This window comes from Vipera ursinii (genome assembly GCF_947247035.1).
Source record: "Vipera ursinii genome assembly, chromosome: 5".
Lineage (NCBI taxonomy): Eukaryota > Metazoa > Chordata > Lepidosauria > Squamata > Viperidae > Vipera > Vipera ursinii.
Genome location: NC_139518.1, coordinates 53651025 through 53668873, shown reverse-complemented (window position 1 = coordinate 53668873; position 17849 = coordinate 53651025). Strand labels below are relative to the sequence as shown.

General features: G+C 38.7%; 1 protein-coding gene across 2 annotated transcripts in view; it reads right to left on the bottom strand.

The window, feature by feature from the left end:
• Window positions 1-7463: 7463 nt before the first annotated feature.
• The window catches only part of NHLRC2 (NHL repeat containing 2), a 36591-nt gene continuing 26205 nt past the window's right edge, over window positions 7464-17849 (bottom strand). For both annotated transcript variants that reach the window (XM_083364742.1, XM_083364743.1), the window contains 4 exons: window positions 17311-17433; window positions 14149-14358; window positions 9905-10130; window positions 7464-8860 (listed from right to left, as the gene is read on the bottom strand). In XM_083364742.1, coding sequence (XP_083220868.1) covers window positions 8604-8860; window positions 9905-10130; window positions 14149-14358; window positions 17311-17433 — 816 coding nt within the window. In that variant the 3' untranslated portion in view covers window positions 7464-8603. The remainder of the gene's footprint in view (window positions 8861-9904; window positions 10131-14148; window positions 14359-17310; window positions 17434-17849) is intronic.

The window sequence follows — 17849 nt, the reverse complement described above, 5'->3', positions numbered from 1 at the left end:
CCAAGCATGTATTTTTTCCCAATAGGCCTTTACTTTGTCACATGTCCACCAAATATGATAATACGTACCTAAATTATGTTTACATTTCCAACATTTACCTGACACATTTTTAAACATTTTTGCTAATCTTGCTGGTGGCTGATTTTATTGTTTTCTTTTATATTTAGTTGGATTGCTATGAATCATCTTTAGTGCTTATATAAGATGGGCTGTACATTTAATATAAATAAATCTAATGGAAAATAAGAAACATTACAGGAAGCCTTGGCTATGAGTTACACATTTTAAAATGATTTGGTTTTCATACAGGAACAGATTTTAAACTAACCAGCCAAAAATAGTTATGCAAATTAAAAACTCATGAAATATTTTTGTTTGGTGAAGTGAGATAGAAATGAATAATGGGAAGAAATGAATAATCTTTATATTGCACTGGCATATAAAACACTAGCTCCAAGAACAGCATATCCCTGTCCATCAATTTAGCAAATTGATTCTATTTTGTACTGCCCTAGAAATTATAACTTATAAATAATATTCTGTATTTCATGCAGTTTCAAATTCTCTGCCTGTGAAATTCTCCTTGAGAATTTTTAGGTTCAGGACAAAGATATACATAACCAGCCACTTTGCATTGGAAACACTGTCCTTCAGAAAAAGGGCATGAAGATAAAATGATTAACAAATGACAACACTGGAAAAAAATACAGTTGCTTAAGTATAGTGAACATCACTCAAATCTATTATGATAGATCTGTCTTTTATGTTTACCTCGGTAAATAGTTACCACTGCCAGATTTACTTTTTTTCTTTTAAATTTGTTTTAGAGCTTTTTGAAATTTATTCTAAATGATATTGAAATACAAAGCACATGGATATTTCTCCACTGATTTCTAATTCCATATTACATCACTTCAGAGTGATGTATGCAGTCTGGTTGTTTTTCCTAAGGTCATCCAGTATTTGTGTGGGCATGCCACGATTTTAACCCATGATTTTAGAATTCCAAGGTATAGCTTGAAATTAAATGCATATCTTCAAAATGGAAGTACCTATCCATGATAACTGAATTAGGACTATAATCCTTTACATTTAGTAGACATTTCTGGTTAAGAATGCTTAACAGTGCAAGAATAAAAATTAATTGGATTGCACACTGATGCCAAATTTGCAATGTAAAGTTTAAAAGTGGAGATTTTGTTGCCACACATTTCTTGATATAACAGACTACGGTAGCATTGTCTGATACAAACTGGACAATTTGATATAGGAATAGGTCCTGCAAGATGCAAAGTGCTTCCCAAACTGGTAATAGCTCCAGTCTATTTATATGTTATGAATGCCTCCAATATGAATCAAGCAAAAGGACTAAGAGCAAAAGAATCAAAGATGCAGTTTCAATTCAAACCATGGGCACGTCAACAAGACTGAATGGCTGTACATACCGGCATGTCAGGATATTCAGATTATTCCATCTCTTAATATCGGGGGCGAGTTATTACCCCCCGTAGATAAGGCTCGCAATCTGGGTGTCCTCTTAGATTCACAGCTCTCCTTAGAAGATCATATAGGAGCTGTGACTAGAGGAGCCTTCGCCCAGGTTCGTCTGGTGCGCCAGCTGCGACCCTATCTGGACCGGGATGCCTTGCGTACAGTCACCCATGCACTTGTGACCTCTCGTCTTGACTACTGCAATGCTCTTTACATGGGGCTGCCCTTGAGAACCACTCGGAAACTTCAGCTGGTGCAGAGTGCAGCTGCACGAGTGCTTTTGGGGGTCTCCCGATACTCCCATATTACACCTCTGCTCCGTGAGCTGCACTGGCTTCCAGTTGCCTTCCGGGTGAAATTCAAGGTGCTAGTGATGACATACAAAGCCCTACATGGTATGGGTCTGGATTACCTACGGGAGCACCTACTACCAGCGTCAACATCCCTCCGTCCTGTGCGCTCCCACAGAGAGGGCCTCCTCAGGGTGCCACCGGTCAGAGAATGTCGGCTGGTGACCCCCAGGGGGAGAGCATTCTCGGTGGGTGTGCCAATCCTTTGGAACCGCTTACCAGCTGAAATCCAGATGGCCCCCGACCTTCGCTCCTTCTGGCGTGATCTAAAAACTTATCTATTCCAACAAGCCGGCCTGGCCTGATGGATTTGGGTTTTAAAATTTTCTCACTTTATTGCTTTATTGTATTCTTACTTTATTGCTCTGTACACCGCCCTGAGTCCTCCGGGAGAAGGGCGGTACATAAAACAACCAAAAAACAAACAAACAAACAAACAAATAAATAGTTAGGGGAAAAAACTGTGGAAGAAAAATAAAAGCAGCCTCTGGAGAGGTTTCCAGCAGTGATTTTTCAGCAGAAGAACCCACAGATATGCAGCGAGATAATGATGCAGAACTAAAGGATCTGAACATGTTGGATAAAGTGAAATGGAATAAACTTAAGAAAAAGGATAACTTCCACAGAAATTGAACAGTTCCAAGAACAAATGTTTGATCTGTGTGAAGGAATTCATGCCAGTGATTTTGCTATTCTTGGGGAAGGTCTCTTTAGAAAATTTAGAATGAGCTTTGTATACAACTCATATGTATAAACTACAGAAAGCATGATGATTATCTTTATTTACAAAGACAACAGGTTTTAAACAAACATATAAGAATAGAATGAAGATCTAAGTTTAGATAAAATACGTATTTGATAAAACACCACCAAAAATATGAAGTAACAGATAATAACAATAAGAACAACAACAATAATAAAGTTGGAAGGGTCTTGGAGGTTATCTAGTCCAGCCCCCTGCTCAGGCAGGAAACCTAATACCATTTCAAATGGCTGTCCAATCTCTTCTTAAAGACTTCCAGTGTTGGAGCATTCACCACTTCTGTAGGCAGGTTGTTCTACTGATTAATTGTTCTGTCAGGAAAATTCTCCTTAGTTCTAAGTTGCTTCTCTCCTTTATTAGTTTCCATTGGTTGCTTCTTGTCCTGCCTTCAGGTGCTTTGGAGAATAGCTTGACTCCCTCTTCTTTGTGGCAGCCCGAGATATTGGAACACTGCTATTACGTCACCCCTCGTCCTTCTCTTCATTAAATTAGACATACCCAATTCCAGCAACCGTTCCTTGTAAGTGTTAGCCTCCAGTCCCCTAATCAAAGGCAACTGAGCAAAATTTGATTACCGTATATACTTGAGTATAAGCCGAATTTTTCAGCCCACTTTTTGGGCTGAAAAATTCCACTTCGGCTTATACTCCAGTCAACAAAAAAAAACTTACCAAGGACTTGTGCGCGGCCGAGGCTTTGGTGCTTCCGGGATTGCGCGCACCTCTCCCAAGCCACCGCCATCCGGAGACCTGCCGAAGTTTGGGGAGGTTTGGGGAGGTGCGCGCGCACCTCCCCAAACCTCCCCAAACGTCAGCAGTTCTCCGGATCTCCGTGACCTGCCTGCCTGCTTCTTTCCGCAGCGGAAAGAAGCAGGCAGGCAGGTCACGGAGATCCGGAGACCTGCCGATGTTTGGGGAGGTGCCCAAACCTCCCCAAACGTCAGCAGGTCTCCGGATCTCCGTGACCTGCCTGCCTGCTTCTTTCCGCAGCGGAAAGAAGCAGGCAGGCAAGGCACGGAGATCCAGAGACCTGCCGACGTTTGGGGAGGTTTGGGGAGGAGATCCGGAGACCTGCCGACGTTTGGGGAGGTGCCCAAACCTCCCCAAACGTCAGCAGGTCTCCGGATCTCCGTGCCTTGCCTGCCTGCTTCTTTCCGCAGCGGAAAGAAGCAGGCAGGCAAGGCACGGAGATCCGGAGACCTGCCGACGTTTGGGGAGGTGCCCAAACCTCCCCAAACGTCAGCAGGTCTCCGGATCTCCTCCCCAAACCTCCCCAAACGTCGGCAGGTCTCCGGATCTCCGTGCCTTGCCTGCCTGCTTCTTTCCGCTGCGGAAAGAAGCAGGCAGGCAAGGCACGGAGATCCGGAGACCTGCCGACGTTTGGGGAGGTTTGGGGAGGTGCCCAAACCTCCCCAAACGTCAGCAGGTCTCCGGATCTCCGTGACCTGCCTGCCTGCTTCTTTCCGCTGCGGAAAGAAGCAGGCAGGCAGGGCACGGAGATCCGGAGACCTGCTGACGTTTGGGGAGGTTTGGGGAGGTGCGCGCGCACCTCCCCAAATCTCCCCAAACTTCGGCAGGTCTCCATACGGCGGCGGCTTGGGAGAGGTGCGCGCGATCCTGGAAGCACCGAAGCCTCGGCCGCGCGCAAGTCCTCGGTAAGCTCCGGGCGGTCACTTGCTTCGCGTCTCCTGAGGGAAGGGGGGGCGACTGGAGCGGGCGTGTTTCCTCGCCTGCTGGGCGCCGCGATTTGCCCGGGGAACGTGCGGGCCCCGAATGGCAGCGTAGAGCGAGGAAGCGGACAGCCAGGGCTTCCCCGAGAGCCGCGGCCACACAGGGTATTCCTGTGTATTCAGGCTTGCAAAATGGCGGATCGAGCCTCTGCTGGCGGCGGAGGCTTGCAGAACGGTGGATCGGCTTATACTCAAGTCATGAACTTTTTCCAGTTTTTGGGGGTGAAAATGGGGGTCTCGGCTTATACTCGAGTCGGCTTATACTCAAGTATATACGGTACCTTTTGGGAAGCTAGGAAAGAGCTGCTATTTAAAAGGGAGTATTTTCTTCTGAAATATCATGGTAAGTGCAGTAGAATGATCATGAAGTCTGTGAAATCTATGAACATGTTAACTGAATAATTATCCTATAAAAAAGAACATGCACTTTGATCTGCTTAGAGATTATTGTCAAAGATCCATTGCTATAGTTCCAGCAAGCCCTTTTTGAGGCCAAGTGGATATTTTGGGTCAAATCTATGTGCACTAATATGTAGTTATCCTGTAAGATCAAGGAAGCTACAGTTTCCAGTAAAGACTAAGACTAATGTAAACCAGAATTTGAGGTGCCCGAGATTCATGTAAGCCCTTGAGTCCAGTTACTAGATATGAGGAAAAAAAGGGAGATTATTCCTGGATTCACAACATCATAATGAGAATTGCCTGTAACAGTTTTATAAACTAGCCTATAATTTAGAAACAAATGATTCTGAAATATCTAAGAAAGTAGGCTAAGTTACTGAAAACATTGTGCATCCAGATTAAGTACACTAACCTAGTAGACAAAGACCATGTCTTACAAGTAAAAATAATTACCGGATCCAAATACTTATGTATCATTTATTCAGTTTTATAAAGTGAAGAATAGAAGAGAGAGCAAGTGACAAAATGTAGTTTCACCTTTGCTTTCTCATTATTTTGATGCACAATTTATTCACTTCTAATTCTGGCATAACAAAAACATTGAAAGAAACCACCTAAACTCTGTATACATAGTATTCATTAAAAAGCTTTGTCTTTGAATATGTGTTTAAAGTTTTCCTATCTTGGACCTGAGCCTATATTATCCTGTCTTGGAAAAGTTTCCAAGATAACATCATTAAACATTTAAAAGATTTCCAAGCTGCTTTGTCAGTGTCTAAATACAGATGTTATAACAATAATATATATATAGTGTGTTGACATCAAATATAAAATCTAACTTTAACTTTTAAAGGTTATCATGTAGTAACTTCCATTCTGCTCGACAGTCAGTGAAACATTTTAAAATGAATTCAAAGCATAGGTTAAATCAACATCTTTATCCTCAGTCTGGTGGGAATGGAGAAAGACTATTAATTTCCTTACCTAAAAGAGTGGAAGAGTGCAAAATAAGTTTTTTTTTAAAAAGTCAGTGATTGATAATGTATGAGTTCCTGGTTTTTATCCAAGGTGACATTAAAAATAATCTTAAAGAGCATTATTTGAAGAGATGCCATTGATTACTTGGATGTTATATTATACTGGAATTTTTCTTTTTAACTGTATAAAACATCTACATGTATGAGGGGAAAACACTGGAGAATATTGATGCTGGCATCAAAGTAAACTGTGTTTGAATCAACAATTTAAGATATGCTGATGATACAGTTCTACTTGCCAACAGCTCCTCATCAACAGAGTCACAGAAATATCTGAAAGATACGGCTTGAAGCTTAACACCTCAAAAACCAAGATCATCGTCATCAGCAAACAACCCATTAATTTACCACCAATAAATTCAGAAGGAATATTTTTTATTTTATTTATTTATTTTTATTTTAATTCCATTTATATCCCGCCCTTCTCCAAAGACTCAGGGCGGCTTACAAGCTTAGCAGTAGCCTTCATTCTATGTATATGCCTGCTTATTAGGGCTTTCACACACACACCCCAAGCGGCATTATTACAAAGTCAGCTTAATTGCCCCCAACAATCTGGGTCCTCATTTTACCTACCTCGGAAGGATGGAAGGCTGAGTCAACCTTGAGCCTGGTGGGATGCGAACCTGCACTAATTGCAGGCAGCTGGTGTTACTTAAGGAGGCATTAGCCCACTGCTCCACCAAGGCTCTTTTTGCTCCACCAAGGCTCCACCAAGAATACCATTAGAAAAAGTTGAAAGGATCACGCACCTCGGTTCTAACTTACATGAAAGCTGGGACATGACAATTGAAGTAAAGACAAGGATAGAGAAAGCTTGAACAGCTTTCTTCAAAATGAAAAAGGTCTTCTGCAGTCATGACATAAGCCTAAGATTGAAAATCAGGCTTGTCAGATGTTATACTTTTTCTGTCCTGCTCTATGGAGAAGGCCATCTGAAGAGACCAGAAGCATTTGAAATGTGGATTTACAGGCGGCTGTTGCGTATAAGCTGGGTTGACAAGATCAGAAATGAGGAGGTTATAAGCCACTTGGGAAAGCCAAGGGAAATCATCAAAACAATTAAAAAAACGAAAGTTAGAATATTTTGGACATGTGATGTGACACCCAGAAAAATACGGCATATTCCATTTAATCCTCCAGGGAAGGATTGAAGGCAAACGAGGTCCAGGCAGAAGAAAAACATCATGGCTTCAAAATCTAAGGCACTGATTTGGACAAAACTCAGCAGCACTTTTTTGTGTGGCTGCTGATAAAAACAGGATCGCCAACATAATCACCAACATCTGATAACAGATATGTCACAAGAAGAAGAGGGGAATAAATCTTTCAAAAAACAAAGAATAAGACCATGCCTATTTCTTTATCCCATGCACAAATGCACTTAAAAGTGTTCTTAAAATAGTTTGCATGATAGGGCAGATTGCTGGTGAAATATTAAATTCTAGATAATGTTGATGAGAATAGTATTTTTTTGGAAAGTGATCTGTTTTGTATCTTTTCCTTATGCTGATAAATATTATTTATACCATACCCCACATACCATACCACATACCACACCATACCCTACACCCCGAATACCATTCTCTCCTTCAAAACAAGTCTTGACAAGCAGTTTAAGGTTGTAGATAATTTAAAAAAAAACTAATTATTTCAGACTTTTAATTTTTCAGATTTTATTAAAAATGCTATATCAAATCACTTAGCTTTTGCATAGAAGTTGTATAAGTCATTAACAAATATATGTAGAATGAGCTGTTTAAATATCATTTATATTAAAAAAAAGTAATTTAGTTTCTGTTAAAAACTATTTTTCACCGCCTATTTTACTTTTCATTATTTTGCTTTTATTTGAAACAAAAGATTGATGTTTTATTTATAAAGTGTATAAGGCCATCTTTCTTATGCATAAAAATTCTATGTGACTCACAGTAATATTTAATACAACATAAATAAAACCAACCATTCCCCACACCACCATATAGTCGAAGCACAAGGCTGCAATATGTCACAAACCTACATTTGCTGGGCTCACTTCTATCCTAGCCCAAAGTCTGAATGAAGAGTAGGGGCAGGCTGTTCCAAAGGGTCAGGGCAGCTACTGGAAAAGCGTGTCTTAGAGGTCCACCAGAAGTAACATTTAAGGAAAGGGATCTAGACCGACCATGTTATCTGATCTGGCAGGATGGACAGAAACCTTGAGGTGGTCCTGCAGCCATTTAAGGCTGGAAAGTAGTAACCAACATTGAATTGCACCTAGAAAACAAGTAAAAGCTAGTACAGCTTGCACAGCAATGGTTGAACACAGGCAAACCTTGAAGCACACACTGCTGCATGCTGGACCAGTTGTAACTTTGGGGTTATCTTCAAGGCCAGGCCCATGTAGAGCACACTGCAGTAATCCAACAGATAGGTGATCAAGACATGAGTGACAGTGAGCAAGGCCTCCTGGTCCAGAAAACACGTGATGACAAATGTTTATATACTGTAACACAGGGAAAAAAATCAAACAAATACCAATTTCCAACATTAAGATTGTGCTCCGAAGATAGAAATTGATCTTTTCTATATTTAGCTTTGTTTTGTTTATTCACAGTGATCCCAATCCTTTAGTCTTTATTGCTTATACAATAAGTTAATGAGGAACTAAGATTTAGATACATGTTCATGATTTCTCACATTTCATTTATGCAAACATATATTTTTGCAAGTTTGCTTTAAGTTCAAACATGAAGTAACATATATAATAATACAAAAGTTCAGTTAGCTTTGTGACAAAAATTAGAAGTAAATAAGACTATACATGGTTTTCTGCTTTGCTGTGCTTAAAATTAAAATGTATACATGAGCTCAATTGGAGCTATGTTTTTTTGGTTTACATTTGCTATATGGAAAGGCTGGTTGAATGAGATTCCTTTCATCATGCAGGCATTACTGTCCTTACTACAGTAATAGAGGCACACATTGATTGACAATAAAGCTTCAGATGCCAGGCAGCTAGTGGGTAACTGAAATGGGATTATAGGCTGTTCAAATAAGTCTGCAATTGTCCCAGATCTATGTGGATCACAAAGTAACCATTCATTACCTAGAAAAGAAAAGGTGTTCTATTACAATTTGATGATTTTATCTATTGATAAAACATTATTATTATGGCTTGTACTCAGTGCTTTTTTTGTAAAAGAAAAAGGTGCCGGAACTCACACATGTCATACAACCCACCTTGCCTATCCTACAAGGTTCCATCCAAAAAAGGTGCCGGAACTCCGTTCTGAGCGTTCTATGACAAAAAAAGCCCTGCTTGTACTAAAATAACTATGGAAGAATTAGTAGAAGACTTTCACAGGGCAAAATCAGATTAATGCAAGAACTAAATCACAATATAGGAAATGCAAACTGAAGTATATAATTATCCAAGTGCTCTAAAGTTTTATAGAAAAGTATATGTAAATGAAAGAACTCAGTATTTATGTACAGGTCATGTTTTTTTACTTAACCCTTTTCTATTACCCTAGAAGGAGCCTCTTTGTGAATGAGATAAACATTTCACTAGTTTAACCAGCTCCATTATTTCCAGTTGAGTAAAGGATTATAGTGAAATGTAGGCCATATAAATTATTATAATAAAATGTGATTTAATAATTATGGGTGGCTCAGTGGGTTAGGACGCTGAGCTTGTCGATCAGAAGGTCGGCAGTTTGGCGGGTCGAATCCCGAGTGCCGCGTAACAGTGAGCGCCTGTTACTAGTCCCAGCTTCTGCCAACCTAGCAGTTCGAAAGCACGTAAAAATGCAAGTAGAAAAATAGGGACCACTATGGTGGGAAGGTAACAGCGTTCCATGCGCCTTTGGCGTCTAGTCATGCCGGCCACATGACCACAGAGACGTCCTCGGACAAGCGCTGGCTCTTCGGCTTTGAAACGGAGATGAGCACCGGCCCCTAGAGTTGGAAACGACTAGCACACATGTGCGGGGGAACCTTTACCTTTACCTTTATTTAATTTGAAATTGCTATTAGAAACTCAGGAATAGGTTTAAATAAAAACTCTGTAAAATAATAAGGATATATCTGCTCTACCATCTAAATCAATGTAGCATATATCCCCTATAAACAGAAACATGGACTCATTTACCTTCTGCAGTAAAAAACCAGGAGCTAGGTGCTTCTTCAGTCAGGTTAGTATTTGGAGGCAACTTGAGCATCAGCACAAACTGAAGTGCTTGGCCTGGACTTACAGTCAACGAAGGTAGCTGAAAATGTGGAGCCGATTTAGGGAGCTTTGGTAGTTCTGCTTGATCACTCATTTTAATACTCCCTCTATTTATAGAATCTACTGTGTCAACATGCTGAAGAGGAAGCTATCAAAGGAATAGAAAGCATGTAAATTTTTGAGATATAATTTCATATTCTAAAGCAGACATGTCAAACACAAGTCCCGGGGGCCAGATCTGGCCCGCGAAGTGGTTTCATGTGGCCCCCGAAGCCATCCTGGAAACAGTGAGGAAACGGCCCCCACTGCCTTGGCCCTGGCCCAGAGACCCTCCTCCTGCCAGGGACCCTCAGATCTGTCCCACTCCTGCCCAGGCCCCCATAGGCACCCTTGATGCAAACGATGTAGAGCTGGCCACGCCCACCCAGTAGGCCAGACACACTCCAGCCACGCCCACCCAGTAAGCCACGCCCACCCTGGCCATACCCACCCAGCCCTTGAGGGCAACCACAATGCTGATACGGCCCTCAATGAAATTGAGTTTGACACCTCTGTTCTAAAGTTTGAAAAAACAAATGTCATTTTCAGACTGATTGAGATGGATTTCCAGGGCAAGTATTGCAAACTCAATTACAGCAAAGACCAAGGAATTGATGCATAGGCTGGTTCCGTGGAACCTTTACAGATAAAGAAAGGAAGGGAGATCCCCCACAGGTGTTCCAAATGGCTGTTCCTCGTGAGGCAATGCAGGACAGTGGTGATGGTTGTGATCTGATCCTCCCCACTATGGTGATACATTTTAGACCCCTGTTGATAAGTCTCCAATTCCTGAAGGCCTTCTTGGTATGAATGATGAAAAAAAAAGCTTCCCCCCACTTTCCTCACATTTTTAAATGAATATATTTTGTGTTGAATAAAATTTACTGTATGTATGTATATTAGTTTATGCTGTTGTAATATAGAATTTTATTATGTACTCATTTATGTTTTTATTGTAAATTGCTTCAAGATGCTTTGGCACTGCAAGCCCTATTCAAATACATTTAAGTAAATTTCTTTTAAAAATTGATTTCAATACAAAACTCATTAAATTCAATGCTGGTTAGTCCAGATCACATGAACAGGAAATTGTGGTGTTATAAATATTAAGCTTATACAGAACGATAATGTACATCCAACTCCTTTTGAACAGGTGGGGCTGTTGCCTTTTATTGTCACTTGAATTAATTTGCTCAATTCTTGTAAAACAGAATTTAAATCAAGTATAAACACTCCTTTTTTGTGGGAAGGAGAACAAACTCCCTACATACACAGTGGTATTATATTCAAAACTGGATGCCTAATGTATCACGGGATGCAGAAGAAACTCCCTATTGAAAAGAAGTATGCCTGGAATTAGGCTGTTTATTTGTTCAGTAAGCATTATGATCATTCCCTCTACTTTTGCAAATTCAAATTTTAAATTGTCTGAATAACTGTATAGAAACATACAAAAGTAAAACAATTTGTGTTATTTATGGTTTATTACAATGAAAGGTTATTAATTTTTACAACTGCTCCTCTCCCAATATCACCAAGACATGGTATTTCTCTCAAGTTGTGAAAACTGTGGATTTCCAATTTAATAACTGAATGAATATATTTTGTCAATTAATTTTATATGATGAATTGTAAAAAATGTTTGATTAAAAAAAATTACTTGAGTTTATTGAGAAAGCAGCAGACATATCCTTTGACAAATACATTTCTTTAAGTAATTATACATTCCTTTAAGTAACTTTGCAATGTGTGTTAAGACAAAAGCAAGATCTGAAGACAAGTATAGAATTAATTGTACTTCTACTTTTGAAGTAAAAGGAACAGAATGGTTTGCTCACACTATGTTAAAATAACCTTTAAAATTATTTTTTACATACATACATGCACATACACTTTGCCCATGTATCTTTATAAACCAGGCATGTCAAATTCACGATGTCACATGATGTTGCACGACTTCTTGGGACTTTTTCCCCATTGCCGGCAATGAGGTGGGTGCGGTTTTGGCATGATGCCTCTGGCCCATGGGCCAACAGTTTGACATGCCTGATATAAAGTTTTCAACACATTCAAAGCTATAAAGGAAAATCTGATCCTGATTTATTTTCTTCAGGGTATAACACTAATCTGCCCAATCTGGCCTTCATTGTTGATGTTGCAGATATAGATACAAGATAGACAATACTTGATCAGTGGGAATCTTTGTAAGAAGGACCTGAGTGTCCTGGTAAACCACAGATTAAGCATCTGCCAAAACAGCCAGTACAATCTTGACCTATATCTCCAGAGGCATAAGTGTTAGATCATAGGAGTGATTGTTACACTCCATGTTGCACTGGTGAGACTGCACTAGAATATTATGTTCCATTTTGGGCTACCAAATTATAAGAAAGATGCTGACAAATTGGATAGTGTGAGCTAACAACTAAAAGAGGACGATAGGGTTGGAGTCCAAATACTATGAACAACTAGTCCAGACTGCAGTGCAATAGGCCCTCATAACATTTGTGCCTCACAAGCACTGGTTAAAATCAAGTAGCGCCTAAACTAAAATTATTAAATTATTAAAAAACTGGGAATGTTTGTTCTGAAAAAAGCCAATAGCTGTCTTTTCAATACTTGAAAGTGTGTCATAGAAGAGAATATGGATTTATTCTTCAAACCACTGAATAGTACAATAAGAATGAGACGGAGATCCAAACACAAATAAGAAGGAATTTCTTTGCTGTGAGAATTCAAATAAAGATTGCAGAGCCATTTGCTTGAGATGGTATGAAAATTCCTGCCTGGCCAAATAGTAGGACTAGAGGATGTCCAAGAGTCTTTCCAACAATAGGAGTCTATGATAAAACAGACTCTGAGTATGATATTGTAGCTTCTAATTTCAGATGATAAATAAAAGAATATTTTATCATTTTTTTATTCTTTTATAAATCAAATGTGTGATTTTATGACATTTTAATGCGTAACTATTTGTTTATGAATTTATTATATTGACAATTTTATTGTCTGGCCTGAGTACAGCAAAGGGAAATAATGTTGTTCATGATAATGAAGTACTTTTGTTTCTAAATGCCATGAAAGGTGGCTTCCATGACAGGGCCAAAGCTACAGAAGCAACACTGTAGAACAGGGGTGTCAAACTCAATTTCATTGAGGGCCGCATCAGCATTGCGGTTGCCCTCAGGGGGCCGGGTGGGTATGGCCTACTGTGTAGGCATGGCTAGAGTGCGTATGGCCTACTGGGTGGGCATGGCCAGCTCTACATCGTTCGCATCAAGGGTGCCTATGGGGGCCTGGGCAGGAGTGGGACAGATCTGGGGGTCTCTGGCAGAAGGAGGGTCTCTGGGCCAGGGCCAAGGCAGTGAGGGCCGTTCCCTCACTGTTTGCAGGATGGCTTCACGGGCCACATGAAACCACTTCGCGGGCCGGATCTGGCCCCCGGGCCTTGTGTTTGACATGTCTGCTGTAGAACATTCTTTGAAGTACACTGGGAATATGCAGTGCTGTAATACTTTCTGAACACCATACAAGCAAGTCTTAGAGGTGGTATTGATAATATGACCTGAAATAGTCATATCTACTGAATAACATTGTCTGCTCCACCCCTTCTCATTTTTTTCTAATGGTCTATTTCAGCTCCAGAGGTTCTTAATTTAGTAAAGATGTGATCCAAGGAACTTTTTTTAATAAGTCCAGACTGATTTTAATAAGTCCAAATATTTACTTCATTTGTCTCCAAATGATTCAATAATATGGACCTTATTTCCAGTTTATGGGAAAATGGACTGAAGAAACACATGGTTCTTAAAGCAGCTCATTACAGCAAGATGAGATTAAATCATATCCCCAATATCTATGTCAAAATGTGTTCTGAAGGCTGAGGTTCTTCTATCTCAGCTTATTCTAATGGCGCTAGTGTCCTTTCTAACCTCTTAAAACAGATGGAACATTTATTTTAAGCTTAACAGGATATCCTTAATACAAAAGCAATTCTGTTTGCCAGGCCATTATAAACATGGCAATAATGCATGTATAATGCAATAAAGGTAGTAGAATTAAATTTAGCTCTAATTATTTATCTCAAATAGAAAGATCTATCCATACTTTTTTATATAGTAACTTACCAGTGAAACAGTACGGGTTTCTAAATCTATCACTTTAATTTGATGATTGTTGGTATCTGCAATATAAAGGAATCGCCCTCCATCTTCAACACATAGGCCTCCTGGTTCATTAAAAGTTGATGTGGTAATGCTGGAACCAATTACATTGCTTGCTTCTCCTGTACCTGCTAAAGTGGCACAATTCTTCATTTTGGGATCTACAAATTTAATCTAAAACAAAACAAACAAGACACCTTGTAGAACATGTTGAACTATTTCTTGAATTTTATGAAGAATGTCCTAATAAAACATATTCCTATTCCTATTTAAAATGACAATAAAGAAGTTATATTGCTAGGTTGATCTAGAAATTTACAATTTAAAAAGAACATATAAGAACAAAGATTGATGAATATCAAAATAATTATCAATGGCAATGCAGTGATATTAGCCTTAGTACTGCTTCATGACAAATTAATAACAGCTCCCACTTTTTTTGTACAAACATAATCACCACACTATTCTGTTTTGGGGTAAGTAACTTTATAATATACAGAAAAATAGTAAAAAGTAGTGAATAAAATAAAGGCACAGTACAATAAAAAATAAAAGGAAATTTAAACTCAGTTTTCACCAACAATATTCATTTACTGTTTTTAGTGGGCATATATTTAATCCTTTTTTAACTTTTGTAACTCTGTATTTTTTATTCTTGCCCTGTTCACCGCCCTGAGTCCTTCGGGAGAAGGGCGGTATATAAATAAAATTATTATTATTATTATTATTATTATTATTATTATTATTATTATTATTATTATTATTATTATTATTATTATCCTGTTTAGCATATTCCTGTTCTTAAAAACCACGCTAATTTCCATATCCATGCACTGATTCATACATTGCTTCAGTATTTTACTTTTAAATATTTCTATTACTTATCATTTAAGTTCTACTTTAAATATCCTGCTATATGAACTTACTCTACTATAGAAAATGTCATAGCATTACTATATCTTAGAAATTGTTTAGAGTTTAAGGTGTTTTATTGTCCTTTCCAGATAATGTATTTCCTTTCCTTCCTATCTCATGGCTTCTGATGCTTTATCCTTTTATTCTTTTGATGAAGCTGATTGTTTTTTTCAAGGTCAGTGATCACAGTAAAGATCGTCAACCAACTATCAATCATATATGCTTTTGTTTTTTAATGATAGGCAAGATAGGCTGTGGGAGATGGAGATGAAGAGATGCTATCTAGGAAACCATCAGATAAGAGAGTGCATAGCCCACAGCTGGACAATGGAGGGTAAGAGGTTTAGAAGAGATCCTCCCTAGTTTCTTGCCTGCAAAGGAAGATCTGTACTTTCACGCTTGTAAGATTCTGTTAAGGTGGCCTTACAAGTAGAATTGCCTCATCAAGTAGTGTTTCCTGTCTGGTCTACCTGGTAAGGCTGATATAATCCTCTCTTTTTAAGGATTCCATCAATTCTATTCAAAAATAATTTTCTCAGTTTCATCCTTCCTCTTAACTATTGTTTTTCTGTCATATATATTTTGAGATTCCAATAAAGGAGAATATTTGCAGTTCCGGGCTAAAATGAAGGATTTTTTTTCCTTGCAGACATCTCATTGCCCAAATTAGGTAACATTATTAGTCCTAGTGCTGATGATGTTACCTAGTTTGGATAATGAAATGTCTGCAAGAAAAGAACTAAGGTCAGAGAGCTCTAAGGACCCTTCAGTTCTGAGACTGCATCACATCAGTTTAACATGTTCCTTTGGTGGAAGTCTCATTTCTATGGTCAATCCACACTGATTCAGCACCTATACATTAACTATCTTATCCTTTCTTGTTTTACCACACATGCTTCTTAAGTAACCCATTCCCATTGCATTCAGCGTTTATTTCTTCTCATACCAAACTCTCACTTCTGTATTATAAAGTAGGCAGAAGAACATCCTTATGTACAGCCTTTTTGCTTATTTTGGATAAACATATATTTCTTTTGAAAGATCACATATTATCCTCTTTTTTTCTAGCATTATTTTGACATCTTAAAGTATCTCCATCTATTTCCATAAATTTAATATACATTTTAGCAAGGAACACGAATTCATCAACTTGCTGTAATGTTTATGGATTAGATTCATAAACATGACTAGTATAAAATTTACAAAGCGGGGATTAAATCATATAGTAACGGTGACTTTAACCTCTAAGGGTAGGAGCTAGGTTTAGGAGGCTAGATTTTTGCAAGTCAGAAAATGGTGGCTATTTCAACAATCAGCAGCTGCCAAGATCCAAGGCTGCAAAAAACAAGGTTGCAGGAAAGGTGGAAAAAAGAAACACAGACATTAACCATTGTGGTATAAGAACAGTCTTCGTCTCAAGCTGATCAACTATTTATAGTCATTCCATCCTAGTACGCAATAAAGATTCTTGTCTAGCTCTGTTGTGCTGTGTGTCTGGCTAGGCTTTAGTAAGTTGAATCATGGGGGCCTGACACTAACCTTTTTCAGTTTGTTGGAGAAAGAATGAAAGAAATATTTTTATCATTTTGACTCCATGTTTACCTGATATTGAGTAATTGCTAGAACTCATTTGTTCAATTTTAATCTAAGAAACTCTCCTGAGGTACTTTATACAAGTTCAAAACTTGCCTAAAATATAATTTGAAATATGAAACATAAAAAACAACTGCAATAATACATGCAAATATACAAAGAGATGTACCTTTGTGTTCCGCAATACAGGTAGTCCTCAAGTGACAATTATAATTAAGTCCAAAATTTATGATGCTAAGTGAAACATTTATTGGGTTTTGCCCCATTTTACGACTTTTCTTGCCACAGTTAACTGAATCATTGCATTTGTAAAGTTATTAACATGCTTGTTAAGTGAATCTAATTTTCCATTGACCTTGCTTGTCAGGACACAAGCCCAGGACACTGCAACTGTCATAAATATGAACCAGTTGCCAAGGATCTGAATGTTGATCCTGTGACCACGGGGATGCTACAATGGTCATGTGAAAAATGATGACGTCACGTTTTTTTTAGTGCTGTTGTAACTCTGAACGGTCACTAAGTGAACTGTTGTAAGTTGAGGACTACCTGCACAAAATTTTGTGTTACTGAACAATCAACTAGATTTTGTAGTGAAAACGGAGCCTGTAACCTCACCTTATGATTATAGGAATCTGCAACATAAAGGAGACTTCTTTTCTTGTCCCAAGTTAGTCCTAATGGGTGCTGTAGTTTTGCATTCATCCCAGCTCCATCAACATCACCAAAAGCAAATAAATTCTTTTAAAAAATATTTGGAAAGTAACATGATGATTGAATTACATTTTTAAAATTAAAGTTAGCAATAATGAGTATGACTTGCTAAAACATTAACTTGAATTCAAAGTAGATTCATAAAAAACATTTTTATTGACAAGAAGTGATAATTTGGCATTAATCTCAGAACTAACGTATGTATCACTATTGGGTTATCACTCTAACCATGAAAAGTGTTACTGTTTTGGACCGGAAGGCTGTGCACTGTGTGGTGAGGATGGCAGAAAAGATTACTGGAAATTCATTTTGTTCTATCCGGGACATAGGACATAAGTGCTGCTTGACCAGGTCTGCAGTATTGTCAGATTCTACATATCTCTCCATGACTGGTTTTCCTTTTTAGCTACTGGGAGGCTTTGTGGTATCCGAAGCAGAACCAC